Raw genomic sequence first — 27,632 nt, forward strand, 5'->3', positions numbered from 1 at the left:
ATCCTGATGGTTCAAACATCGTTCCCCTCTGCAGACCAGGGGTCTGAGCCACCCAGAGCCAGTCTGAGGGAGGATTGGGCAGGAATCCATCTGCACACGCAGCCCTCTAACAGACACGGGTCCTGCTGACCCCGTCGGACGCTTCTGGATGCTCAGGCGAGTCCTGGAATCGGAGGACGGGGTCAGGAATAAGAACAAAGGTTTATTTCCCAAAGCTGGGACTGACTTGTAAGATAGACATCAAAAGATCTGTCAGTCTCCCTAAAATCCAGTGTCCTCGTACAAGGCAAGAGGATTTAGGCACATCTTTCTCTTGATCTTACATTGCCACTGCTTGAGGACTTCAAAATTTCCACATATTTATTGCTCCAGCCATCACTCCTGCATTACAAGCTGGAAAGCGTCCCACAGCGCCTTTCCGAAGGTGGCTGAGGGATCCCCACTCTCTGGTGGCCCTGGGCCACCCTTTCCATGGGCTGTAAACGGGCACTGATCCTACTTCACGGGTGCGTGGAGGGAAAAACTCTGGGAAGTCACCTCCATGGGTCAAGAAAACACACAGGGTTCTGATTTCAAGCATTAGCTGTATCACTTGCAAGCAGAGAGGTAGCTTCAAGCTGCGAAGGTGCCATCAAAAAGTGTTGAGGAGAGGTTTCTGTGCGGAGCGGGATGCTTTTGGAAAGCACTGTGGATGCTGCGGGACCGAGGGGACCACCATGCTCAACTGCAGCGTACTCCCAAATGAAGCTCCTTCTTTCACTCAACTCTTCCCGTTAATAAATGCTTCTCATAATAAATGCATATGAAAAAACCAAAATACGACAGAGACTGAAGCCACACAAATACACAGCCTGTTTAGAAAGTGACATCAAATCTCCTTCTTATAAATACTCATGGTGGTTTGGTTTTTTCCAAGCAAAGCCTCTTTGAGACTGCCAAGTTCCTACCAGGAAAAGACTGCAAAATCTTCTCGTTCAGAAGAGACCTGGGTGTCTGAACTGACACCTGTACCGCAGCTGGAGCTGACGGGCTCCACGGAAAGGAAGAAACTCCTACCTGCGGTCGGGAAGAGCCTGGGCAAACTCCTGACCTCTCCAGCGCATTTCCTCCTGTCAGCACAGAAGAGCTGGCTTTCAGCCAGTTCCCTTTTTGGAGAACTTTTCAGGGCTTCCTTTAAGAAGGTATTTTTAAAAATTCATAGGGGATTCCCATACAAAACAACATCCTCATAAGCTGATACGAACACCACGATTACAGTCCCCAACTGAACTGCAGAAGCAGACAGCGACCGCAAAGAAAAGCTTGGCAGAAATACAGAGAGTACACATACACAGTATTTTCTTACTCTTACTTGAATTTGTCTAGACACCCACTAGAAACAGATACCTATTCATCCCCCATTAAAGCACCGAAACACGCGTAACCCACTCCCGAAGCCTTGGGGACGCAGTCTTGGGGCAGGAAAGCCAAGCACAAGCTTTGCCAAACTCTAGAGCACTCTTCTTCTAGGAAATAATCTCCGGACTGAACTAAACCTCATCCAGGAGCATCTGGATGCAGCTGCAAATATATAAACTGGTGTAATACAACAACAAAAAAGTAATGTAATAGTAACACAGAGCCTCTGCTGTACACCTGCCCTAGCAAATTGTCTGGGGTTTGGTTATTCCCAAATATATTTGTATCTACAAACACCAACTCGGGACTTTACGCCCCAGGAGCAACTTCAAGAGGAGGGGCAAGGTCTGAGGGGTGAAACTCCTAATGGCTACACAAGGAGACGGGAGATGGGGGGGCTCGAGGGATGCGCTGGCCCCGAGGCAAAAATCCAGTTAGGGTTTGTGTTGTGGTTACGATTCAGACACCAAATGGACTCTCAAACCATCCCACTGTGCAGGGGCAGTGAAAAAAAAACAAATGAACTGCTCCAGGAAATGGATAGCTTGCTCTTGATTTTTTTTTTTTTTTAAAAAAAAGGATAAAATAAATAAAACGAAGGAAAACGATGCTGATGCTTTACACGAGGGCGCAGGGGAGAGCCGCTGATATTAGCCATCTGGGCAGGAGGCTGCCCAGACTTCAAATCACCCCGAGGGATTTGGAAGCTGTAAGGACATTTTTAGAAGATAAGATGTAAAAATCAAGGCTAAAGATGAGCCCGCCGATCAGCGGCGACAGCCCTGGCATGGGGACAGCCTGAAACACTGCTGCCTGAGACCACCACGAGATTGGTGGTGGCACAGACGGATAAGACAGGCAAGACAGGACCGCTTGTCTGTGGTGGGAGCCTGGGCAGCCTTTTGGAAGCTAAATCCTCCTCTCCACGTCCGCCGGTAGCTGTTGTCATCTCAAGTCATTGGTTTGCAGCAAGAAGGGCGAACAGCCCACTGGGGTCCAGCCCAGGCTTTCCACGAGGGCAATGTGAGAGCCTTCAGTGAAAGCCCAGCTTGACCTTAAGAGCCTCCCCAAAGCAACCTTTGGCCAAATGCAAAGTGCCAAAATGGGCTGTCAGCTCCCTTGGTTCCTCCTGCAAATGCTGCAGGTGGGCTGCGGTGGGAGCTGGGACCACCCAAAGCCTTGGCCTGGGGTGAGGGATAGTTTCAGTCTCTGAAGTCTACCTGGACATCTTCAGTGCCTTTGTTTAAAGAGATAAATAGCACAGAACTTTCAAGTCGTGGGCAGCGAGTGATGCCTTTCCCAGTGACACACACCCCAGGGACCACAAGACCGGTCCCTGAGCCCTGTGAGACACACTGGGTGTGCTCCTGAGGTCTGTTCCACAGCTTGAGTGATGCCTGCTAGCTACTAAAGGAAAAAAAATGGTGAGCTCACTCCAAAACCCACAGGTCTTGCCAAGGCCTCGTCCCTTGTAAATTAAAATAGCTTCTGGGCACTTGCCAAGCGCACAAGCCCAGCTGGAACCGTCTGTTCAGTGACCCTGTTGCAAGGTCACCCCTTCTGAAGACCGAAAACGGCCACTCTTCGACCTACAAACGCGAAATGTTTCTGCCGAGGGCCTGTGACCTCTGATGATAACTCTCCCCCTTCCTATGGCTGCTCCCAGCCACGTCCTCGCTCTCAGATCCCCACCCCTCTTCCACGGCAAAGATCAAAGGAAGGAAACCTCGCTGTGGAGAGGAAGCCCAACCATTGCCACATTTCCAGCTTTTCTGCAGCACATTCACAACCCGCACAGGGATCCTGCTTTGTCATCCCAATTTCTCGCTTCACTTTTTTTCCCCATCCCAGTTTGTACCCACAGCACACCATGCTCTCCCATCGCTCCTTGAGGAATTTGAGACCGATTCTGCTTAGTAGGGAAAGGATGGCAAAATGGAAATACACGAGCAAGGGAATAACCTTGGAAGGTCTTAGGAGGTGCTGAATGCCTGCAAATCCCACTCATTTCCCTAAGATAAACACCCTCACTTCCTCGCAGCATTGGATCATAACTAAGTGAGAAAAAAACCCTAAATACCAACATTCAAAAGCACTTAACTGCAACCCACTTGCTATTAAAGCTGATTTACTTTTACAACTAATGCTTTACCGGTATACCGTAGGATTTTATCATGGCTACACTGAAAAAATTGAATTCCTGTTGACATTTAAAGCAGCCCAGAACCATAAAAACACAGCAAACAAAACTTCGGGCTCGGCAGTGACCACGAAAACCCACCTGGTCCCTACAGGTTAGCAAACCAAATCTGCATTCCACTACTTCTGCAGCTCTGAGCGTGGCCCCGGCATGGGCAGGAGGTCCCCCAAAGGCAGGATGTCCACCCCTGAGCTCCCCAGTTCCTTGACCTTCTGCTCTCACCCACAGAAGTCATCGGGGCCACCAGGAACCCCACCGCGGCAGACGATGACCTTCAAGCGCTCACTTCAGCTCAGGATGTCTTTCAGAGCGTGCCATCCTTAGCAGAAACACTTTCTTGGATCGGGCCAATATCCCCTGGAGGCGCACTATCAATTATTTCCCAGGCGAGAAGGAGCGCTGTCATGGGAGATCAAGGACATGATTGCACCACACAGCACAGGAAACATGTACACGAGAATCAATTTCATCCTTTGGAGGAACGGTCTGTGGAGGAAGCTATTTGCTTGTGGGTCTTCCCAGCTACGGAGGGTAAGGGAAGCAGCTCACCTGGGAGCATCGTCCCCTGGACACCCCAGCCCAGCAGCTCTGCCCGCGCACGGCCCTGCGGGCAACGGCAGTGCTAGGGGAACAACCAAGGCTCCGACCTTGCCCTTGGGTTACACTTTCTGAATCTTACAGAACCCAAATATTTTCCCTTTTTTTTTTTTTTTTTTAAACTACATATTGGAAAAGACTGGTTCTACCTCGGGCAGGTCATAACTGCATTAAGAAGAGAGCTCTCTGTAATGTCCTAGGAAAAGTATTGAAAAGAAACCCACTCCTGCTTCAACCCATGTTCCTTACCTAATACATTTTATTATTTTTAAATCGTTGTAAACTGTCTCCCCAGATACATCAGCAAAATGAAGAAGGATCCCACGCTGTGCTTGCAGGCATCCTCCCAGAGGAGCATGTTCTGCTGGAGAGGTCAACAGAAATGGGGAGATGCGGGGCCCAGCAGCACCTCCCACCCTGTCTTCTGAGTCACCTGCAAGGCTGCTCACTCAGCTGGAAAGAAAAAACCTAATATACCACCCCCCCGAAACCTCAATCTCTTTATCCAACTTCTCTAAAAAAAGACTGTAGAGATGCCACACAATACACTCCTTTTTAGCTGTTTGTGCCCTTGAGCCATGCATTAACACAGCTGAGACGAAGCTGGATTGAAGGAATTTTAGATTGATGTACTGGATGATGTAGAGGGCTATTGAAAAAAAAAAAAAAAAAAAGCACTCCAAAAAGCAAAAATGAAAAACTCCACACAAAACTGGATTGTAAGCTGAAGATTTCATGAGGTCAGGGTGAATGTACAAAACCTCTCACGGGAAACGTTATTAATAATAGTGTCTTATCTCCTGTAACATAGAAAGCACACTGATTAATAACAATACACTGATAAGTAACAAAGTCCCAAATCTTAAAATATTATAATTTAATCACATTTTTTAGACTGAGGGGAAAAAAGCGGTGGTCAGGGCAGAGAACTCTCAGTATTTCAAACCCACCCTTTTAAAGCCTTCTGGCTCTGCACCTCTGTAGAGACTCACTAGCCGCTCGCTAATAACTGCTGTGTGCTGAGAGCATCTTGAAGCGACAAAAGGGCATTGTAAGTATCTCTGAAAGAAGTAAGAGCGTGTCCATGCACTTATGAAGATTTCTCAGGTGTATAAAAGAACACACTTTTGAGATTGCATGTTGAAATTTTGACTCCACGTATACAGACGCCAGGTTTCTCCCAGTAAACGTCAAGCCAGAAAAAAAGTCTTTTGTAATTCAGGGGTATTAAACCTTTCTTAAAATGTCCAAACCAAATTAAACCAGATGATATTTTTTTTTTTTTTGTAAGTTGCTTTAAAATTCAGTTCAAATATCGGTTAAAGATTTTGAAAATGAAATGAATTTTATTTTTAACGTAACGTGCAATTGTGGAGATCTGAAGAAAAGCACGTGGTCCCAAAAGCACGTGTGTTTTTCTGACTGTACAAGTTGGTCTAATAAAAGATATTATCTCTCCCTGCAAACCTTGCCTAGCTTCAGTTTTCCTGGCTGAATAAAGATAACAGAAAAAGTTTAATCATTAACTTTCACATTCTCTATTTCCCCCTTCATCAGGCTTTTCCTGGCTGCTGGCACTCCCGCCTTGCTGCAAAACACGGGCTGCAGGTCTGGGGGCTGCATCCACCCACCTCCTCCTGATACATCACCGCCTCGACAGCCTCCGCACCCGAGTGTGGCCGAACAACCCAAAACTCTTCCAAAAAGTTCTCAAATTTTAACCATTCTCCTCTGATGAGCGATTACCAAAGGCCGCACGCTTCACATCTTAAACTAGGACAGTTAACCAAGCAATGCCTACTAAACACCATCACGGATTTGGATACCAAAACCACCTATTCACCTCAAGACATGGCATCTGTCAGCACAAGTGACCATCACCCCGTCAAGGGTTTCCACCTCTCATCATTTTGCAAATCCTACCCTTGTAGCCGCTTTACTTCCATCTCTCCCGCACCAGTTGGAGGGCACTCAGCCCGGTCAGCCGTACACAAGCGCTTTCTGGTTTATGGAAACCACGTTCAATGTCCAAATATTGCACGGTTCCTTGAATAATAGAGCTTACAACCTCCCTAATTTATCATCAGTGTTTAAAATAGTATCACAAACTCTCCCAAGTAATGAGAGATGAAAAATTAATCTTAAAACAGAGCTATAAGCGATGACGATCTAGAAAAATCCTTGCTAATCTGCTACATCTTTGAGCAAAAGAAATGCACGCTCCCTGGGTTTCGTAAGAAAATAAAAATGAACATTGGCAGAGCAAGCAAAATCATCTACAAATACAAATCAACCTTTTCTCCTTGTGAGCCAGAGTAGCCCAAGGAATAACGGTACAATCACGCTTTTGATGTATTTATACAGCACATTTCATCTTCATTAATCTAGATAACACACTAGCAGATTCTTATTTTTCGATTCCAAGAACGATGAGCTATTCCTGTGCAGCTGCAGTTCAACACCCACCTCTCCCCCAACCACGCGGGGCCCCACGGATGCCTCTGACCACCCCCTGGAGCACTGTGGGTGCCTCCTTCCTACCCTCCCACTGCCTTGGGAAGGGGCCATAGCGCTGCAGCCCCAGTTTGTCCCGGCTCCAGCAGCCCCAGAAGTTCACCACGCTCATTTGGTCACAGCATGGGGCATGAAGGACCTCACCAAAGCATGGGGCAGCCCTGCCCTTGCCTCCCCTGGCTCTCACACACCGCTTTTCTCATGCGGCAACCTCAGCAACACACCAAAAACTAAAGGAGGGAGACTAGGATGCTGGAAATAGAGTGCTGAGGCAAGGATCTGTATTTTCTCTCTCTTTTTTGGGAACTGAAATTTTGGCTGGTAACCGATAACGTTCACAGTTAAGGTTCTAAGATTCTACTGGAGAAGATGAGGCTCCAGGGAGACCTTAGAGCGGCCCTCCAGTGCCTAAAGGGGGCTACAGGAAAGATGGGGAGAAACTCTTCAGCAGGGCCCATTGTGACAGGACAAGGAGTAATGGTATAAAGACAGAAGGAAGCAGATTCAGATTAGACATAAGGGAAAAAAAAATTTATGCTGAGGGTGGTAGAACACTGGCAGAGGTTGCCCAGAGAGGTGGTGGATGCCCCATCTCTGGAAACATTCAAGGCCAGGTTGGATGGAGCTCTGAGCAACCTGATGTGGTTGGAGATGTCCCTGCTCCTGGCAGGGGGGTGGGACTGGGTGGGCTTTAAAGGTCCCTTCCCACCCACACCATTCTGTGATTCTACGCTTCTTATTTTCTTCCGCACGCAAGGGATAGCTGCGCTGCAACTCCCACGGCTGCCGGGAGGCATTTCCTACTGACATCCTCGGTGCATTAAGAGATGAATTAAATCCAAACTGTAGAGAAACTGACTGCTCTTGAAACCACGTTAAACTATAACAGGCTGAAAGCATCTTCATTTTTATGTCTCTTCACTATCCCAGAGTAGAAAGTCAGTGCTGATGTAGGTAAGCACAGGCTATAGGTTTATCTAATAATGTATACTGAAGAGAGTGAAAAATATTTCACATTTGCCTACAGTTATAAAACTAAATCACACTGAACGACACCACTGCAGTAGCCATTTTCCTCCAACGGCTTTCTATATTTCATCGGTTCAATAAAACCCATCACCTATCAACCTAAAAGCTGCAGTTATACACCCTATGGTTACTCTCAATTAACTGATTTTTAAAACTTTAAAGTTGTGCCACAAACCTGCTGGAAGAGCAAGGTACGGCAAAATGAACTGCTCAGATTTCATTTCTTTCCTGGGAAGGAGGTAAGGGAGGGAGGAGAAAGGGAGAGTCCTGCACTGAAGTTTCAGAAAGCCGACAAAGTTTCCTGCCTCGCAGTCAAAAGCACTTGGCAAAGACGGATGCTGATGCATCATTCCCCTGCCTCCAAATCTGTACACTTGATTACATCACACAGATTACAAAACTGATCAAACGAACCAAGCAGGCTGAGAAACCTCCCTGGGATCATGAAATCTCCTGCAGCAACAACAGCCTTAGGTAGCGCCCGTGCCCTAGGGGATCCCAAAGCCCCTCGCACGCTGGCTGCCGCTGACATGAAACCACCTCGCTGGCTGTAATCAAGAGGTACAGGCTACGTGGCAAAGAGGGGAAGCAAGACACGGTACTCATCAAGAAACCCAGCTAAACGAGCATTTTACAGCTTCATACACAAATATGTCTGTGTTTTCATGGTTCGTTCCACAAATCCCCAAGAGGTAAGCTGTACACTACTCGGTATAATCTATTCCTCTAATTAAGACTTTTGATAGTACAAGGAAAAACTCAATATTGCAAAAAAAAATCTGTAACACATGCCCAGCTGGTTTTCTCAAGAATACTTAGGAATACAGAGGTGGCTTCATAATTACCCTCAGACCTCTATTTAGTGGCATTACTTTCGGCAAGAGTTCTCCCAAATCTCTCCCTGGTTCTCAGCCCAACAAACAAGTCACACTCCTTGACCTGTTGTCCTCTCTCTGCAGACAGACAAATTCTATGCCCATTTGTTCCCTTGAGATCCTCTTCCTTCGGAAGGAAAAAGGAAGGTGATTCTTCTGCAGAAACTTATTAGGAGTTGCTCTCGAGAGAGATCACCTACAAGAAGATACACAGATCTCAGACACAAGGTCTGGAAATGATCTCCTGAGTTTTCTAAACCAAGCTATTTGATTGCTCCTTGAAAGAAGCAGCCCTTGAGAGAAGTGCATTGAGGCAGATCCCTCTCAATGCCTTGTTGAAGGTCTTGGCAACTGACATTGATGGGTTTTGAGATTTTTTTTTTTTTTTTTTTGCTTTGTATGAATGCAATGATCACGATTCTTGAAGGACTCCTCTTCAGGCTCTCATCAAATGAGCATGATGGATCTTCTGTACCAAAGGCAGCTATGCTGCTGCGCTCTCCAAGAGCCCTGCAGGAAGCTTTGGAGATGCCCAGACACCCATGACAGAAACATGCCACCCTCTTCTGCCTCCTTATTTCAGACTGAGCTGATGAACCACGCTTGTCACCAGCATCAGGTACAGAGCATGCATCAGGACTCCTCCCCAGCATGTGCCTGGATTCACCCGTTCGGGCGACTTGAGGCTGCTTCACTGGTTCTGCCCATCAGGCACAGAAACGAAAAATCAGTTGCTCCTTCTTTGCGATTCACATCAGGAGTGCCTGGAGTCAACAGGTTCAGTGTGGGGATCATTCAAACCAGCTGCGGCTGGTGAAAAGAATCCATTCTTCATTCCTACGGCCCGGCTTGCTAGAAAGTAGGGAGCAAACGTTCCACCCAAAATATTTTCGGTCTGAGCACAAGAGTAGCTATTGGCAACAACGTTGAAAGAAAGAATGTCTTAGCATCAGGCTCAGATGCCTTGCAAATGTATTTTGTATCCTCTACCCCAAATTGCATTTCTTTCTGCCTGTAACAGACTACATGCTTTAACTGGCTTTGGCAGACTGCTGAGTGTCTTTATTTTGGCTACGAGAGAGCTCCCTTCCATATGGGACCTATCTCCGATGGAAAGCAGATCTACCGGGATGAAGAGCCAAGCAGCGAGCCACCAGGGCTGATGGTGGCAGAGCAGGCTCCGGGCAGATCCTCCTCCGTGTTGTACACACCCAGCACCGTCCCTCCACGCACCCAGTCCTTCCGCAAGGATGCTCCGATGGTATTGCAACAAACGCTGCTTTGCTCCAAGAGCTGCAAACTGCCACAGCGACCAGGTGCGCGTGGTCTTTGTGGTTTATTTTGAATCCACGATGAATGTGGAAAGCGGAAGGTGCTGCTGTTGCTAGGGACGCGAAGGAAGAGTAGCAGACACGAAGAGTTCCCTCTGGGTGAGTGACTAGGCCTGAGCTGAGCGTTTCCTCTGGGTTGACTAGCAAGAGCAATTAATCCTGATGCGATGCATATGTTCCAAATTTTGTGTACTTCAGACATGAAACGAGAGAAAAAAAGTTATTGTGCTTCGCTGTGAAATATCAAAAGCACTGAACTGTGATGCATTAACATGGCATTGTCTTCGGGACTCTCGCCCAACTCCAGGCTGAGAAGAGGAGCTGGCACACAGACATTAAGAAGTGCACACACTCTCTCCTCGCACACCCAGGTATTTTTGCACGGCACAACAACGCACACGAATACGTCCCCAACCTCTTCACACAGAGCAGCATAAGTAAGGACAATGCCCACTAACAAAAGATGCAAGAGAGGATAACAACCAAGAGAAAAAAGATCTGCCTTTACAAATGTCACAGTATAAAGGAAATGATAAACCCCTGCAAGCCGAGTTTCCAATTTGGAATGAATTTCACTGGGCGTAGCCGCGCCAGCGCTGGCTGCCTCTCCGTCTCCTCTCCATTGGTCAGGAGCAGCCTTTTCCCAAATCACAACAGCTGGCTGGAGCAACCCTCCACCTCCTCTTTCTAGCTACAACTTTCCCTTAGCGCATGATGACTTTTAAATCCTTTCAGGCTCAAAGCCCAGTAAGCAGTAAAGCCCAGCACAAAGTGATATTTATTCCTCATAACTGATTTTTTTTTTTTTCACGTAAGAATCCAATAGAAAAATAACCTCAGGGGCGTTTGGCATAGCCAGAGGTGGATTTGAAGCTCTGCCGAAGTGGATGTGCTGCACACGGCAGTCTTGATCTTTGTAGTTGTAGCAACGAGTGACTTAAAATCTTTCGGGGAGCTGGAAATTTCGGTATGGACAAAGAACTGAAATGAGCAGCCACAATGGCTGCGGAGTGGTTTCCTTAATTAGAAAGTTGGCTGGGTTTGTAAGGAGGAGGAAAACAATGCTGCAGACAGCCGAGGCAAAGAGCAAGTAAAAACTGTAGCACATGCAGCTCTGAAGAAAACAGAAACCAGCTCTATCAGCCCCCCCAGATCCTCCAAAACCACTTGTAATTATTAGGCTGAAAATCAAGCATGGTCCTGCTGCTGAATCAGAGCAGTACAAGCTTGTGAATACGACTTGGCCTTAATGAATACATTTTGACAAGGCTCAAAGCGCTCCCCAGGCGATTTAAGACACCGTAAAAAATCAAGGAACTGACAGTTTTTGACCTCAAGATGTCAAATACAGAACTGCTCTCTAGCTTTGATGAGCTGTCACTCTATCCCCCGGACATCGCTACCGCAGCTAAGCATTTCACGTCACGGGCAGCGATCACACAAGGTGATCCACGAGACTACCGGCATGTTCTCAGAGCAGTGGTGGTCTTCTCAGCCCTCTGCCCTGCTCTGGTGCTCGGCGATGGGCAATGGGAGAGCCCAGAGACATCCAGTGCTCTGGGATCAACTGGAAGGAAGCCTGAGAAACCTGTGGAGATCCGGTGTGCTGCTGCAGGAGAACTAGGGAGCTGTGTAGCAAACGGAGAACAAGAAGGAAGAAAAGGGAAGGCTGTGTGATTTTTTAAACAGCAGACCAGATCCTGGCCTAAAAGCACAACAAACTCTGTAAAAAGAGACACTTCAGACCGTGCACATCTCTCCAGCTAGCGCAGGGTACATTCCGATGGAGAGATGGGTCACTGCACAGAAAAGTGAAAAAAAGTACTAAAAAAGTAGAGAAACAGCAGCGTTTCCCTGTGCCGGTGGGATGCTGGTCTGTCAATCCAACCAGCACCTGACACCTGCGATCAGAAAGAAGCTGATACCTGTCGTGCTGAGACGATCGAGCATCTCGTTACGGAAATTCAAGCAGCCGGTGCCAAAACAGCACTGCCAGGGAAGAGGCAGCTGTGCCGTGCGTCTGGGGAGACCGTGAAGGCAGAACGAGAAAGCGCTTCTTGGCTGCAGCAGAAAACCAACATACTGATGCCTCTCCTAAGCACAAGGCTCTGGCCAAGGAGAAACATGGGTCGTGGACCATTTCAAGGGTGCACTTCAGATGCTCTTACTGTAATTGAATGTGAAGCTGTGGGCTCCCGCGGCTGCGCACGCTCCTTGCCGTAGTGCGCTGCCACCCTGTATGACGGAGCACGGGGTGTTTTTCTGCTTCAAACCAGCCGCCAGGATTAAATGAAATGTGGGTGCTGACACGAGGGAAGCTGAGGAGCACGGCTGCAGTCTGCAGGCAGGTGACAGGAGAGCGATGGCAGCAGGAAGGCTGAGTTTTTCTGAGCGTGGGTCCAAAAAGAAAATCTCAGAGATACGCTTGCAATCCTCTTCCATGCAGGAGACGAAAAAGAATCACTCCAAACTGGACAGGGAGAGGTGCAGCTCCTCGGAGGGTGTCTGCCCTGAACACCTCTGCAGCAGGAATACAGCCATCAGCCGAGGAGATCTGTAAAATTACCCTAAATCTGACACCCAGCAGCTCTGCGTGGCTTGATACAGAGCAGCAAAGCAAAGGTTACACATCCTGTTTACGAGAAAATTAATCTTAAATGACATGGAGTGAAATCTTCGATCTGGGAATCTATTTAAAAAAAAAACAAACAACAATTTTAACTTGCTGTTTTGCCAAATTCTGATTGAAAATCACTGCTCAGACCCCCAGGGCTCACGTCCCTCTTAGCAAACACTGCTGTATTTGGATGGACTCAAGTCAGAGTAATTCTAACACCATGAAGGGTAGACGCTAGAGGCAAACAAACAAAGCACGTAACTACGCCAAGTTGAGAGGAGGAGTGTACAAAAAAATTCAAAACACAAACATTTTGTGAATTACTGGCAGCGTTGCTCCTGAGCATGGAATGCTTTCCTAGAAACTGGCTACCTTTAGGGCACCGTCTGTCCCACTGCAGTATTCTGGTTGGCTTACTGTTGCCAATTCTGGTATTTTCCCCTCTCTTCTGCTCTCCTACCTTCTTCCTTCCTCTCCCAGCTTTCCAGAGGCTTTTGCACGGAAGGAAGGCTGCTCCCTTTGACTCGGCGGGGCGGCTTCCAGCCTTGCCTACGCTCCGCGGTGCTCCCAGCCTGGCTGCTGCCCGGCATTTCTTAGGAATGCACTTCTTGTTCGGTACTGCGGTGCGTTGGCTACGTGCCCGATGAACGGATTAAACAAACAAATAGGTACGAGGCATATTAACTCAGCATGCCTAATAACTTCCCAGAGTGGGAGTGAAGGAAACTGGAGATTCCCTAGGAAACTGCCCCAGTATGCAGAGCAGGGCCAGATTCTCCCCATCGCAGAGAGGAACCGCGTACTCCTGGGATCTGGTGCAGGCAATCCACAACCATAAAATCACCAAAAGCAAGACAGGAATTGCATTACAAACTGCTTCTCTCTCTTATCGTCTATCCCAGCTGCTGCTCTGGAGCCCGAGGGCTCTGGGAAGGGTACGAGAGGCTTTTCAGAAGGAGTTACAGCAGCACTTTTCCTTACTGGCATCTGACGCCTCTTCCTTCCTGGCACAGAAGCAGCTCACCGTCCCCTTGGGAGAACAGTGGAGCATCTCCTTTGGCTTTCACTAAGTGCTCCGCAACTTCCCGTACCATAAACCCATTGTGCAACACAAATCTGCACTGTGCAAAACCTCTCGAGCACCAAGCCTTGTAGGAACCAATGTAGTTTCTCCCAACCCTTCTGTGAGATCCGCTTTCCGTATGTCTCTGCTGATGTGCTTGCCTTCTTCACGATCGCGAAAGACCAGTCTCCCTCTCCGCTGATCCCATCCCTCTCCCTGCCTCCACCCGGCTGCCGGCTGCGCACAAATGCGCGTGGATGGGTACCAAATGGTTGGGTTCGCTTTTCTCAGGACCACGCTTCTCTCTAATGCCACCGCTACTAAGGACGTAACACCGTGGCCACGCGTCGTCTCCAACCTCTGCTCGAGCCGTCCCACTGCTGTATCAGGAACAGAAGCCACAGTAGGACGGGACTTTCCTTTGCATCTCCCAGGACAAAGCTCATCTACTACCATGAACCAACTACCAAGGGAAAAAAATCCAGTTTTAGAACTAAGCACAATTTACAAAAGTCATATTTACTGCCAACTTCCCAAACTCCCTCTTTTCCAGCGCCACCTTACAACAACAAGACAGTCAAATAGATTTGCTCTGGATTTCTCTTGCACACATCTCACAGTTGCAAATTCTTTACAAGGTGCTTTTTACTCAGCAAGGCACCTATTTGTCACCCTGAGCACTGCTTTCCCTCTGACAAATATCCCTGTTTACAGTCTGAAACCTTGTAATATTGAGCCACAACCAAATTCATTACCTCCACCCACTCCTGTCACGTCCATACTGCACAATCACCATTTCTCTTTCTCCTCCTCAACTGCTACCACGATTCTCATTGCCTTCACAAGTGACCTGGACGCTCTTTCCAGTCACCTTCCAGCTCTCTGTAAACTTTCAAATTTCCACGCTAACGCTCCAGATAGTTGAATCAAATTTAAAGTCTCAGTTTTTGCTCTTTGCACAGCTACCACCCAACTGTGCCTGGTGATGCACGTATGGCAACCCAGCCATCTATAATGGTCAAACGTCCACAATAGTTTATCAACTATTTTTGCACAGCACCCTCTCTACAGCAGAGCCCAATAGACCCGTGTCTACGAATCATTTTCATCTTCTGAGTTAATTTTTTTCTTGAGAGCATCGCAGCGAGGTAGTTGGACTGGCTTATCTGTTCCAGTTTTAGGCTCAGTAAACCAAAAATGTGGCAAGTTGCTTGATCAGAACAAGAACAGGAATATTATGATTTCACGTAAAACCGGAATATCAGAAATGAAGAAAATAGAAACATTCAACCATAGGCACAGCTAAACCGCTTTTAACTGGCAAACGTCCAAACCAGAACAATAGTTCTTAACACACAGCCAGTACTACAGCTCAACGTCAGGCTGACCGTGCAAAAATAACCGAAAACTAAATAGTCAACATCAGCGCCGATCCGTACTGTGTTCGAAAGCAACTTGAGCTTTAATAATTCAACAGAATTTAATTTGCTGGTAGTAAGAAAGGTGATTTTTTTTTTTTCCAGAGCATGACGTGGATGGATATCCTACCTCTGTAAGGTACACCCCGGTTTGTAGCTAGTGCCAGGCTAGACACACACACAAAAAAAGCCGAGGAGTTCTCCAGATCAGGTCTGCAAACCGCAGAAACCGAGATCAAGCAAGAAACCCTCTGACGGATTTAACAGGCAACACTTGAAACCGAGCAATATCACCGATATTTATTTTACCTGTAAGCCCTCGATTAGAATTTGGTTTGGAAATTTTCAATTGCAAACTTGCAAGCGTTCGATAGAATCCCTTCAGAGTGTTAATAACAGCTCCAGTGCTAACGACCTAACTCCTGAACGTGCAGAGGAAAAACAGCACTTCATGAAATATTGATACGCACTTGGAAATTTGACAATTATCTCCAGAGCTCCTTGGTAAAATCCGAAAGCAAATAAATAGTAAACATTTCCTGTACTCATTAAAATCCTGAAAAACAGAGAAAGAAACCTACTCATTATCCATTTGACAAATATAACCTATTATTTTTAATAATGCACAGGCATTCAGTGTATTAAATTTACAGCTTCTCTTGCTTAAAGAAACCATTGGTTTCGTAGATCTAATTTTAAGAAATGCAATAAAATTAAGTTATGTGGAGCTAGTGGCTTTTGCAGGAGAGGGTAAAATTTTCTATTGAAATCAATGGCAAAATTACAATTTTTTTTTAGATGGAAGCACAACTTCTCTCACTGCCCTGTTTTGGAAGCTCCTTATCCAGAAAGAAATCCTCCAAAAATGAGAAATATTAAATTCGCTGGCCTTTTTCATGTTGGGAAACAGAAACTGGAGTAAAATAGCTGATGAGCCCGAGCGTGGGACTGCTACTCCACACAACATATCTCTGTATCTCGCTTATCGTACGCCAGCGAGGTGACACGCAGGCTCACCCTCCGGTCGGAGCACAGCACGGGCGATGCCACACCGCTGGTCAGGAACAGGCTTTTAGGATGAACGCCAACCTTCCTCTGCTGAAAAAATATGAACTGTGAGGGGAAAACTCACTGCAGAGCATGGCAGGTTGCTCAGCATCGCATTACAGCGCAATCATGGGTGTTATTACGGTAATTCTGCTTTCTGGACCTTTTAGCCCTGACTGCGGTGAAACAGCCCCACAACCGCTGCAAACAAGAATGAAATGGAAATTTGAGATTCTTAAGTCAAATGTTTCAGCTGGTAAGGTAAGAGCTTCCACTCCTATGCAAGTCCACTCAACAATGAACAAGAATTCAAAGGCAGGGGAAGCTTGAGATCAATAGGAATTGCAGCAGCTGGCCAGGTGGAATAACTAAAGCTACATTTTTGCTTTCCTGATCACGTCAGTGTCCCAACAAGACAGCCTAGATACTGATAAATTGCCTGCTGTCCACACTGAATACTCCCTTTTCTCTTTCATAATACATACTAATCAAGAGTCCTTTCATCGACGAAGCAAAATAGATGCACTTGCATGAACTACTGTACTTTTTGAATATTAATCTAAAACTTTATAATAAAGCATTCAGAGGAAGGCAGAGAACACAACAAATGACTGCGTGGGACATTTCCATTCCTGGCTTTTTCACTCTGCGCTTAACAGCAAGAGACTCCAGTAAGAGACTGGACCATCGTAAGAAAAGGCTGACAATCTATAGGGTCAGTAAAGCAGCGTGGAGGAGGCAGCTTGAAAGCGGTCAGGGATTTGCAGCGTTAGAACAAGCATCAGGAAACGTGTCAGGGTTAAGAAGACCAGTAAGGAAGTCAAGGGCGCATCATCAGGCTCCGGCATCCCACCACCCTACAACTCCCAATGCGGCTCCTCAGCATGGAGGTAACCCACCCAAAGAGATCACCTTCCCATCTGGAAAATACACACCAAACATTTCAACGGGACCTCAGCTTTGATCTTCTTTTTCTGACTTTTTTCATTGAAAGTACATCCTAAATTATCACCTAGCGTTGTGTTTGCGGTCTAAGCAAAGTCCCTCCTGCTTATTTACTTGCCAAGTCAGTACGACAGTCTAGAAGATAATAAATTACTTGATAACGAAAACAAGTCACTCCTTGCAAACAATGAAGACTCTCCACAAGTACTGATCCAAATGGGTAATGACTGATAGACTGATTACATTTTTGAGAGTTCTCCCCATTTCCATGCATGTATGTATCTGCACATACAAATAAAACAGAATAATGCCATCTTGGCTGTTCGTATCAGTGTCTACCAAGGATCTCCACCAGCTCCAACCTTTCAGGTAAGCCCTGCTGGTTCCCTTCTCAGAGTGACAACCTGCTTATCTCTCGGATTACGGAGCCTAAACCACCTTCCTCCCGGGGACTATGACGCTTTTGGGAACTGTGGGAAGAGTACTGTACTGTCACTCTTCTGACATGGCAAGAGGCCATTTCCCTTGGCCACTCTATGTTTGGTGGTTGAGATGCATGCCCAAGGCCAAGAGTGCTTCTGGGAGGGCATGTCGCAAGAGGGAAGGGACCACAAGCCTCCACCACTGACCCCACTGCTGGCAGCGACAGCACCGGCTGCTCAAACGCAGGGCACGCAGCTCGTGCATGTGGCAGCGGGGTCTGCAGGCACTCCTTGCAAACAAAAAGTGAAATTTGTGCCTGGCAAATGATGTTAGGTCAAGTCTTCCAAACTACCTGAGACCTGGAGCCACCACGCTGGGGAACTGAACTTCAGGAGCCTCGCAGAGACGCTGCGTCACACGGAAAGGGGCACAGGGTGGCCCCGTGTAGGCAGCGCTAGGGCCGTGTTACGTTGTGCCACGGGACCCACGTTTAAGCCGATTGTTGGCTTCGACACCCTTTGCACTGGGGGAGAAAACAGAGGAAGGAAAGCTGGGCGCTAATCCGCTCCATCTGCTCCGGAGCAGCTAATTGGATTGCGAGTGTGGAAGACAAGGCCCCCGGACCGGGTGCTGATGGTCACGCTGGCCAGGCACAGGCGCTCAGAAACCTCCTATTTTGCTACACAAAGCTGCCCTGCTGCAGAGGGTGAGGGTCCTACCACATTGTGGAACCACATCTCTGGCCAAACCCTTCCTAAGGACGTACCTGGTCGCACTGAAGCAGGGCAGGGCTGTCCAGCACCTCTCTAATGGAGAGGTGGAACAAATATTGTCCAGGAAAAACAACATACGTGATCTTCCCACCAAGTTACACATCATCTTCAACAAAACACTAGAAACAGCAGACAGAAGAGATTAAATATTATCTTTCTTTACCAAAAGTCAATGGAACACTGTCAATGTCAGGTATTATTTAGGCACAAAAGCCAAAAGCTCGTCTGCCGGTTGCTATATATAAATCTTACTAATATATGTCCTACAGCTGCATCATTTACTCTGAATCAGTGGTTTAATAATTGTGGTCTTCTGCTTTTTAAGGATTCAGCTCAGCACCCACTTCACTTTTAAAAATAACAGACAATTCAGTTATGCAGCATCTTCATTAAACTGGTCTGTAGCATAACACTCTGAGAAAGACAAGGAGAAGAAATATAAAAAATGTTTAATACAATAATGATCAGAAACCTGTAAATTTTTTTTCCCTCTGTGAACACTAAGTTTGTAGCTATGGAAACTACTTATGAGAAAGCTGAAAAAAAATGTCAGCAAATACAGTCAAAGAATGATCTGGATATATGAAAGTCCTAACAATGATAGAGAACTACAGGCACAGGGTAAAAGGGAAGTGTAAATTGAAGATGACAACACTTGTGCATCCGACAACATGTTCCTCTGACAGGCCAAATTAATTTTTATTGCCATGACACTAAAGTCAATGAATTGCAACTGGAATGAGTTTGACACTTTCTATTGCTTTTGATGAAACCATTATAAAAAGTGTATTGCAACCTTTAAGAAAGTATTTTAAAGGCATAGTCTCTGCAATCAGTGAATTGTGTGTGCATATTGTCCAAGATAGTCAATATTTTATCAAGGTCGTTTTCGGCTCATGTCTTACACGCTCTGTTCTCCAGCCACCTACCCTACTGATACGAGCAGTCTGATGGCTGCAATTTTAAGATCCACACACGATACACATCTGCATGCCCAGTTGAGGTTGGTGAGAGCCCTTGTGAGCCTGCCAAAGGCTTCCCCAAACTCATGGTGCGTATTTCCAGCTAGCACCCTTAGCATTTTGCGTGGCAATGTCTTGCAAACGATGCTGTGACCATCAGGATGGCAGACACGTGCCAGACACATCTGCTTATTTCAAAAAAGTATTTTTGTACGGGTGTTACAGCCCCAGTTAAAACCATTAGCCTGTGGTTTTGCTAGTGAAGGCAGTGCAGACTTGCTGTACCTGGAGTAACACACTAGCTGGGAACGGCTCCAAGGACTTGCTATGGTCTGTCAGGTCAATGTGCAAATTAAATCAGATTTATTCAGCACACGGAGCTTCCTTTGGTGCTGCTTCAGTCTGGGTTGTTAATTGAGCTACCTTACATGTATACATTGTGATTACATGCTACAGTCTGTAGAAAAAACACAGTGAAGAAACCCTGAAGCTGATTTCTGAACTGTCTGCTATATGGTACATTGAGCAAAGGACAAAAAACCAACAACAAATGCTCATGAAATTTATATTGTGCATGAAATATCACCACTAAACTCTCTCTGCCTGTAGAAAGCTATGACAATTTCAACATGGTACTCTTAAAAGAATGGGCAAATGTCCTCTTTCAACCATCCTTGACGGGCTCTTTTAACCATCCCTGAACAACCACCAAGGCTCTTACTCCTGACTGTGTCCTCTCACCTTCGGAGGCTGCCCACATGAAGAGCTTCAGCAACCCAGTATTAAATAGTACAGCGGAGCTAATCACAGTGAAAGGCATTTCTAGCTGGCCTCCAAGTTGATAAAAGAGAAGATGAGTTCCCTTCACACTGGAGAGAATTACTTGTCCACAGAAGGCAACTACCCTCAGCCTGGCTTTCCGTGCTCAGGAAAAGGTCAGACTTTTAACCAAGCCAAGTAATTTTGCTCCTCCTTCCTTAGAAGGATCAAAACCTACCCAACTTGCCATGTTCCTCATCCCAGTGGGAAACATCTCCCCCTCTGTGATCATTTGCTTCCATATCTTTGTATGTGAACTAGAGTTTGAAAAACCATCCAAGACACACATTTGCAACGAATCACTGTTCCTCATTGGAGCTCCCCAAGTGCATCGTTAGAAACAGAAAGCTGGATCAACCCCTCGTTTGTGAGAAGTCCAGGCTAGCTATAAAAATGCAAGACTTGTTAGCAGTCAACTACTTTAAGACTGAAATATTGGATAAAAAAATATAAATCAAGAAATTTAATAAAAACACGAGCAAATATAATAATTAGAAGATGCAACATTTTGGAGGCGGAGCTCCAGTAATCTGATCGGTGACCGTTAGAGGTGGTTTGCCCTTACCAGCTTTGCTGCACTATTTATTTCCCAGCATTACCATCCACTGCAGCATGAGGCTGGCCACCAACCAGCTCCGGCAGCAGACCGCCAGCCAACATGGCTTTGTCGCTCAGACTTTGCAGCGTTCATTGCTGCTGCTCGCCACTGAAATGACTCGGTGCGTTCGCTACCTGTGACGCTACGGATAACGAGGCTGCAGGAGCAGCTGGCTCCAAGGACGTTTCTCCTTGGGGAAGCCACTCCTGACAGCTTCACTCACAAGGGCTCAATGACGCAGAGAGCAGCAGCTTTGCCAGAGCCATGGTTGGGGAGTTCCCGGGACAGGAGGCCGTCTGGGCTCCACAGACATCACTCCCGGCTCCTACGCCCTGCTCACTCTGCTGCCACAGCGATGGGTTTAGGGAGCTCGTTCACCACCTTCTCTTCATACAACTCTGCAATTCCCAGGAAGGGCAATTTATCTAACTTCTTCTGAATAATGATTTTATCAAATGCAAAGAAGTTGCAGCAATAAATCTCGTTGCTGATTTTCCCTTATCTAACCGTACCGAAGCAAGGGGCCCACAAGCATGCGGCGCGTGCCTGTATCCCTGCCCAGCATGCTGCCTACTATGGGAAACACTGAGCAGGAGAAGACATCATCCTCCTTCAAGCCCTCTGCCCAAACGCCAAAGTAAACAGTAGCTGTGCAGAACCCACATGGAGCATCAAAGCTCATCACAAAATCACACAGCGAGAAACAACGCACTACAGAAAGACTACAATATATAGTCCAAGACGACTTCAAAAATAACCAAACCGATTTATTTTCATATAGCAAGCTTCAAAATGTCCCTGGACTATAACACACTTTTTATAACACTCCGCTGACTCCAAGAAGACATTAACCTATACCGACAGAAAATATTTGCAGCCGTTTAGAGACAGAGTTTAATACTGAACTTGCTTTCACCTTGCAACTCAACTACCCACAGCCAAAACTACAGCGGGAGAAGGCTCGTCACTCCTAAAACCGCACCCCGTCTCTTCCTGCTGTCAAATACCATTTTCCTGGATCTAGTCAACTTGTTGTCATCTGCTCAATGCTTCAAAAACATCTTAACGTATTTGTAATATTCGCTTATCATCTCGCGTGTAAGTGTGAACGCTCCTCAGCAGCGGTGTTCCTGAAAGAGCAATTCCTCAGCACAGCTCAAACATCTACAAACCGCCACGCCTTCCATTTTTAATCCGCATCCTTCCATTCGCCGTGTGTCTTACCTTGGCTTCTACTTCTAAAATATAGCTTAACAGGAAGAAAACCTCTCAGGCTATTTGGAAAATAAAAAGGGGAAATAAATAAAAATGAAGACAATTTCACAGGTCCTACTTCAGCTAAACCTTTCAGGGACTTCAACGAGAAGATAATCTTTCTGTGATTATGGCCAAACCCTCCCGTTGCTTAGCAACACATAATTAAGGAATATGTTTTCAGATCCGCTTTGCAAGCTGGCCATTATCAGATGAAATTACTGGAGCAACAAATGTCATCCTCATGCAAATGAGTTGGTCATAGGCAAAAAAAAAAAAAAAAAAAAGAGAGTTGAGTAGCGAGAAAGAGCTCAGCAGCACAGAAACGCTGCTGGCTTCCTCTTGTTGCGCACTGGTAATTCTTTTAAAGGGAAGCGACAATATCTAGATTTTTAGAGAACGGAGAAACACGGAAGGAGGGGTGGAAGAGATCGGCTCGATCCGACATACCGCAAACAAATGAACATATTTGTGTTCCCCGCGTTATGCCAGTTCGTCTTTTTTTTTTCAGGCGTTGGGAAATTGTTGATTTAAAAATACTGCCTGCATGTACCACTTTCGCATCTGATCCATGTCAACACAGAACGCGTTGCCTAATATTTAAGCATTTTTTAGAAATCAATACATGACACCAGCTACATAAAGGAAGCATAAGCGTGAAAGAAACGGCATAAACTCCCTTGCTGTGTAATTATGGTAAGTCAGGGAAAGGGGTGCGCCAAGCGTCTGCATTTTGACAACTTTATCATTTCCACTCACAAAATCATTCTTTATTTAGATTCCTGGGGAATGGCATCACCAGTTTGGCACCGGCTCTATGCCTATAAATGGTATCCTTTTATTAAAGCTTTGTGCGTGCACGCTGGTACGGCACATTGTTTGAGGCTTGTTTGCATGGGAGTTCAGCTGAACCGCACAGGGAGAAAATTCCCCGCTCATACAGTCACGACCAGGAAAAACATTTCAAGGGATTTCTTGCCCCGTTTTTTTCAAACGAGTCAAGCCACAAATGAAGGGATTTGCCAAATTTCCTCATACTTAGCACGCGTTTTAGGGGGTTAGTTTCTGTCAGGCTGCGAGGGTTATCGTCAATGTTCATCTGGGAAGTGGAGGAGTGGATCCCGCTCAGCTTATCCAGCTTTCCATCTGAGCAGCCCAGCGCCTGAGCCCTTCTGGAAGGGGAAGGGAAGATGAGGAGCCACCATTCATTTTTATTGTTCTAGTGCTTAACGACAGGCTTTTAGTTTTAAGCACAGCCCTATTACTTTAACAGCTATATCACTTCACTTACAGGCATCTCTAGAAGGAAATCAAAGGGTTTATTTTGTATGCCTGATAAAACAGCAAATTAATAATAAGAAGAAAAGACTTAGGTAATGGCCAAAGGTAAGTCGGTTCTCGAATAACACCATTAGCTATCTGATGAATTCAGTCAAAACAACGCTAACCATTTCCTCAGAGGAACACATTTGCGCCTGATAACAGCGGTAAAAAGTCAATCTGCAGCAAACCTTGTCGTCCTAATTGCTCAGCCGGCACAGTATCTAATCTCCCGTTCTCTACAAACGACAGAAATGGCAAGATTAACCCTGGAAGCATTATCTGAGATACCGCTCACTTTTAACTGAAGTTGGCTAAACAAACAAAAAATCTGGAATTGAACCGCAGAGCGAGAACCAGCATCTGCAGCTCTGCGGAGCCAGCGCAGAGCTGCCAAGAAATCCTGTTCGCCTCCTTTTCTAAATAGAAAAGTTTCTGATATTTAGGTGTGAAATCTCAATATATTTGACTGTTTTTTTGAGGGAGGGTAAAGTAAGCAACAACAAGGCGGTTCTAAACTACTGTATGGGTTAAGACCCTGCAGAAATTACTTGGTTCAGGCGATGCCATGGTGGAGACGATGACGGGGGGCCCCGTGCGCCTGCTGAGCTTCGGGAACGGGGAGAGCTGGGCAGGGAAACTGGGTCCGGCGGGAGTCAGGCTGCCGTCCCCCGGTGCTCCCGGCCGGCGGAGGAGCTGCGGGCTGCCGTGCGGGCTGGGCGCTGGCGACGCTGCTGCTGTCCGCTCCCTCTTCATCAGCTCCATGGGCACGGTGTAGGTGGTGGGGTAGGCCGTTTTGGGGCTGGCGTGCGGGTTGGCTGTGGTCATGGGCATGCCGGCTGGAGCCGAGTAGGCAGAGGCTGGACGCGGGTGCGTGTTGCAAGGCAGAGGGGTGTTGTATCCAGAACTGGGGAGGAAGTGTGGCCCCTGAGGAGCCCCCGCGGAGGCAGGGTAGGTGGTGGTCTCCAACAAGTGCTGGGTCGGGGCGCTGGATGGCCGGCGGTGCATCTCCCCGGCTCTCGGGGAGAGCGGCTGCAGCGGAGGCGGAGGCTGTGGGGCGGCGGGGCCATCTGCGGTGGGTCCCGAGCTGAGGGGCACCCCGTAGTCGCCCGGCAGCTCACTGCGGTGGCTGAAGCTGTTGGAGCGGGTTCTGGGGCGCAGCGTCCCGCTCCTCCGCTCCTGCCTCTGCAGCTGCATTTCTGCCTTGTAGTTGTGGGCGATGCGGGAGAGCACGCGAGCCTGTCCCAGGTTCGGAGCCACTGACTTGATGTCGTTCTCCTCCATCATGGCCAGCAGGTTTGGGGAGTCGAAACCCTGCTGCAGCAGGGCGGCAAAGGTGCTCTCCGAGACGCCCTCTGCGCGCAGCAGCGCCACGAATTCGGGGTCGAAGCTCCTCTTCCCCTCCGGCCCGGGGAAGGAGGGGGGCACCGGTGGGTGGGAAGGGGTCGCCACCGTCGCCTCGTAGCTGTCGTAGGGGCCCTTGGTGCCAGCACTCTCCCGGCCTGGCCCGTAGGCGCTGCCGGCGCTGCTGGCGGGGTCCACCACCAGGCAGGTGGGAGCGGCCTGCCTGGCCCCCGCCGGCTCGGGGGGCCGCTCCGCACCGTCACCGTAGGCCTGCCTGCCGCTGAAGGCGGGTGGCTCCACCGCATACCGCGGGCCGGGGGGCTCCGCGCCGTACCGTGCCGGGGAGACATCTCTGCCACGCATCCGCTGCCCGTCCAGGGCCATCTTGGGGTCCCTGTAGAGGCGGGCAGCCTCCGGCGGGGCAGGCGGGCGGCCCAGGGTCTGGTCCCAGGACAGCCGGCTGCCGGGCATCCCGTAGTTCACCAGCGGCCTGCTCATCACGTGGTCGCGGTAGCAGCGGGGGTCCTTGGGCGACCTTGCCGACAGGGATGGGTCGCTGTAGTAATCCTGGGGCGGCAGGGAGCCCCGGCCTGCCATGGCGGCCTGCCGGTCGCAGTAGGTGAAGTCAGGGACGGAGCCTTTCCTGAGGGGCCCTGGGGCGAAGGCGGCATCCTGGTACGGGTACGCCTCTTGCTTCAGCTCCGCACCGCCCTGCAAGATGATATCGTTCGCTCGCGGCGGCTCATACCAGCCGCCCTCACCGCCGTAGGTCAGGGAGCTCCTCCGGCCCGGCGGCCTTTGGTACTCGAAGGCGTTCTCGCTCTCCCAGGCGCCTTCATACCAGCCGGCAGCGTCCCAGCTCTGCGAGCGGCCGATGTTGGGGTGCTTGCTGGGGATGGGCATCGCCACGAGGCCGCTTGCTCCCACCGAAACGGAGAAGAGGAGGCGCCTTCCTTCTCAGCGCTTCTCCGGCACGCATCAAAACCAGACCGTGCTCTGCCTGAGCCCTCCCAGGACTTCAGAAACCACCGGCTGGCGGTTTTGCCTTTCAAAGCGTTGGCTGAATTATTAATTCTTTGAAACCTTAGTAGGCAAAGCATGCAGCGGCCGTCGCTGCCCGCTCTCGCTCCAGGTCGGCGGAGGAAGAGACCCTTCCCGTGCAGTGCAGCCGCAGAAGAGGGCGGCCGCGCTCAGCCCAGATGCTTTATCCTCTGCCGCTGGGGACGGCGCGCACATGGACAACTGGCCGAGTAGTGCGTGGGGATTAGGAGCTAAATAAAACCACTAAAGCCCTCGCTCCATGTGACATCATTTTAGCCCGATGAAATCTCCTGCGCTGACCCAGCCAGCAACCTCAATGCAATTTCTCCCCGGGGAATGATTTTTTTTCTTTTGCGCATTGTTTTTTTTAACACAGGTTTCATCTTTTTTGGTTGTCTCCTTCCTCGTGGGCCCAGGGGTCCCGTCCACACCAACACCCACCAGGAATCGGCAGTGAGATAACGAAACGGGCACGCATCTGCTTGTCCCCAACACGCGCGCATGTAAAAATAAAAAAGAAAGCTTCAGTGTCAGCTCAATCTTAATCCACCCTGATGACATGCTAATCCACTGCACACAGCTAAGGACAAATTAAATGGGAGCAAGCAGGCTGGCCTTAAAAAAGGCCAATGCAAGATACTCAAGACTACAAAAGCGATTAGAAATTAGTTAGGTATCTGTTTAACACTTTATGAATATTGCCATTTGCTTTGGAAATTACATTTTTTTTTGTTGTAGTTTCAAATTAGCCACACTAACTAGGCTCCAAAAGGATTCTTTACATTATTATCATAATACGCAAATCCTTTCATCATCCCAGGACAGAAAATTGTGGAGGTGTAATCTGGAATGTATAATTTTAAGACCCTAGCAGAGGTCATGGAAAAGGAGGGGAGGATCAAAGGACCGAAAGCCTGGTCTTACAAAGCAAAAAGGAATAGCAGACTTTCGCCTATTATCTCCGGCTTCCTTCGGAAAAAACTACAGGTTTGTGAGATGGGAAAACACTCAGAAACATCAGACAACGCTCAATTTGTATCTAGTGGTATTCAATATCCATATGGATTAAGCTTTTTTTTTTTACACTTAGAGTAGGCAGAAGGATTTAGATGGAATCACATCACAGAAAATGGTTATTTAGAAACGTAATAAGAATTTCCATATATAGTCACTGTTTTCAGAGGAGATATTAAAAAGCTTCCCAAAACACATCTAAATTATCACATGCAGCTCATGCTCAAATATTCCTTTTCGGAGAAGAATAGGTCAACCGTTACTTATTTTGCTAACCGCTGCGAGTGAAGCAACATTTTCCTTTTTTTTAACTAAAAAAAATTCCGAAGGAAATTATTTTGCCTTTCTCTACTGCCATCGTAAATGTCTTCACCTCCAACGTGCCCCTTCCAGAACGGACCCAGGAACAGGAGTAACAGTCACCGTCCCTGGTCTGTCTGCAAGGCAGCTCACGCATTTTTCCCGGTTAATCCGCAATAAATGTTTAGTGCACCAGCCACCACACGATAGACTATTGTGCTATTATGATAGCTAAATCACTAATACAGTCTAACGCTTATACTTGCCTATCATACTAATACCTCTGGGCTATATTTCTGACCCAAATGCTGACAGGATCTTGAAGTAATCCTTAAATTTCTTTATTGCAGTAAATATTATAAACCCTCTTCAAACATCCTCCCCTCCAGTTCCATCCCCAAGAACCACAGTCTTTAAAATGATGTTGGATATTACACAGACATGCAAAACATGGGCCCCGAAAGATTATTTATGCAATTCTCAGAGAATATCTGATTGGCATCATATTGAATTAGCTAACAAACTTAAGGCGCATTGGAAAATTTCTTCTTTTGTGAGAGTCAAAACGGGAAGACACATTTGTGGCTTACAAATAAAGCAGAGAACATTTTAACAAACAAAACCATTTTATTACAACAACATTTTGCTAAAGAATAAAATGTATTCCCAACTGGATACAGTCAGATCCGTGCCATTTGTTTGTTCTGAAGCAGCAGAAGAAAGCTACCAAAAATGTATATGAAAAAGTAA

At 47.5% G+C, this 27,632-nt stretch overlaps 1 protein-coding gene across 8 annotated transcripts in view; it reads right to left on the reverse strand.

Annotated features, from left to right (window-relative positions):
- The window catches only part of CTBP2 (C-terminal binding protein 2), a 130,883-nt gene that overhangs the window by 16,813 nt on the left and 86,438 nt on the right, over nucleotides 1-27,632 (reverse strand). The window contains exon 1 of one of the 8 annotated variants that reach the window (XM_086752295.1): nucleotides 23,735-25,430. The exons of the other annotated variants lie outside the window; for them this stretch is intronic. Within the exon in view, the coding sequence (XP_086608421.1) occupies nucleotides 23,735-25,430 (1,696 nt within the window). Of the gene's footprint in view, nucleotides 1-23,734; nucleotides 25,431-27,632 lie in introns of those variants that run through there. 8 annotated transcript variants of the gene reach the window in all.

This window comes from Chlamydotis macqueenii, chromosome 7 (genome assembly GCF_036417535.1).
Source record: "Chlamydotis macqueenii isolate bChlMac1 chromosome 7, bChlMac1.mat, whole genome shotgun sequence".
NCBI classification, from domain to species: domain Eukaryota; kingdom Metazoa; phylum Chordata; class Aves; order Otidiformes; family Otididae; genus Chlamydotis; species Chlamydotis macqueenii.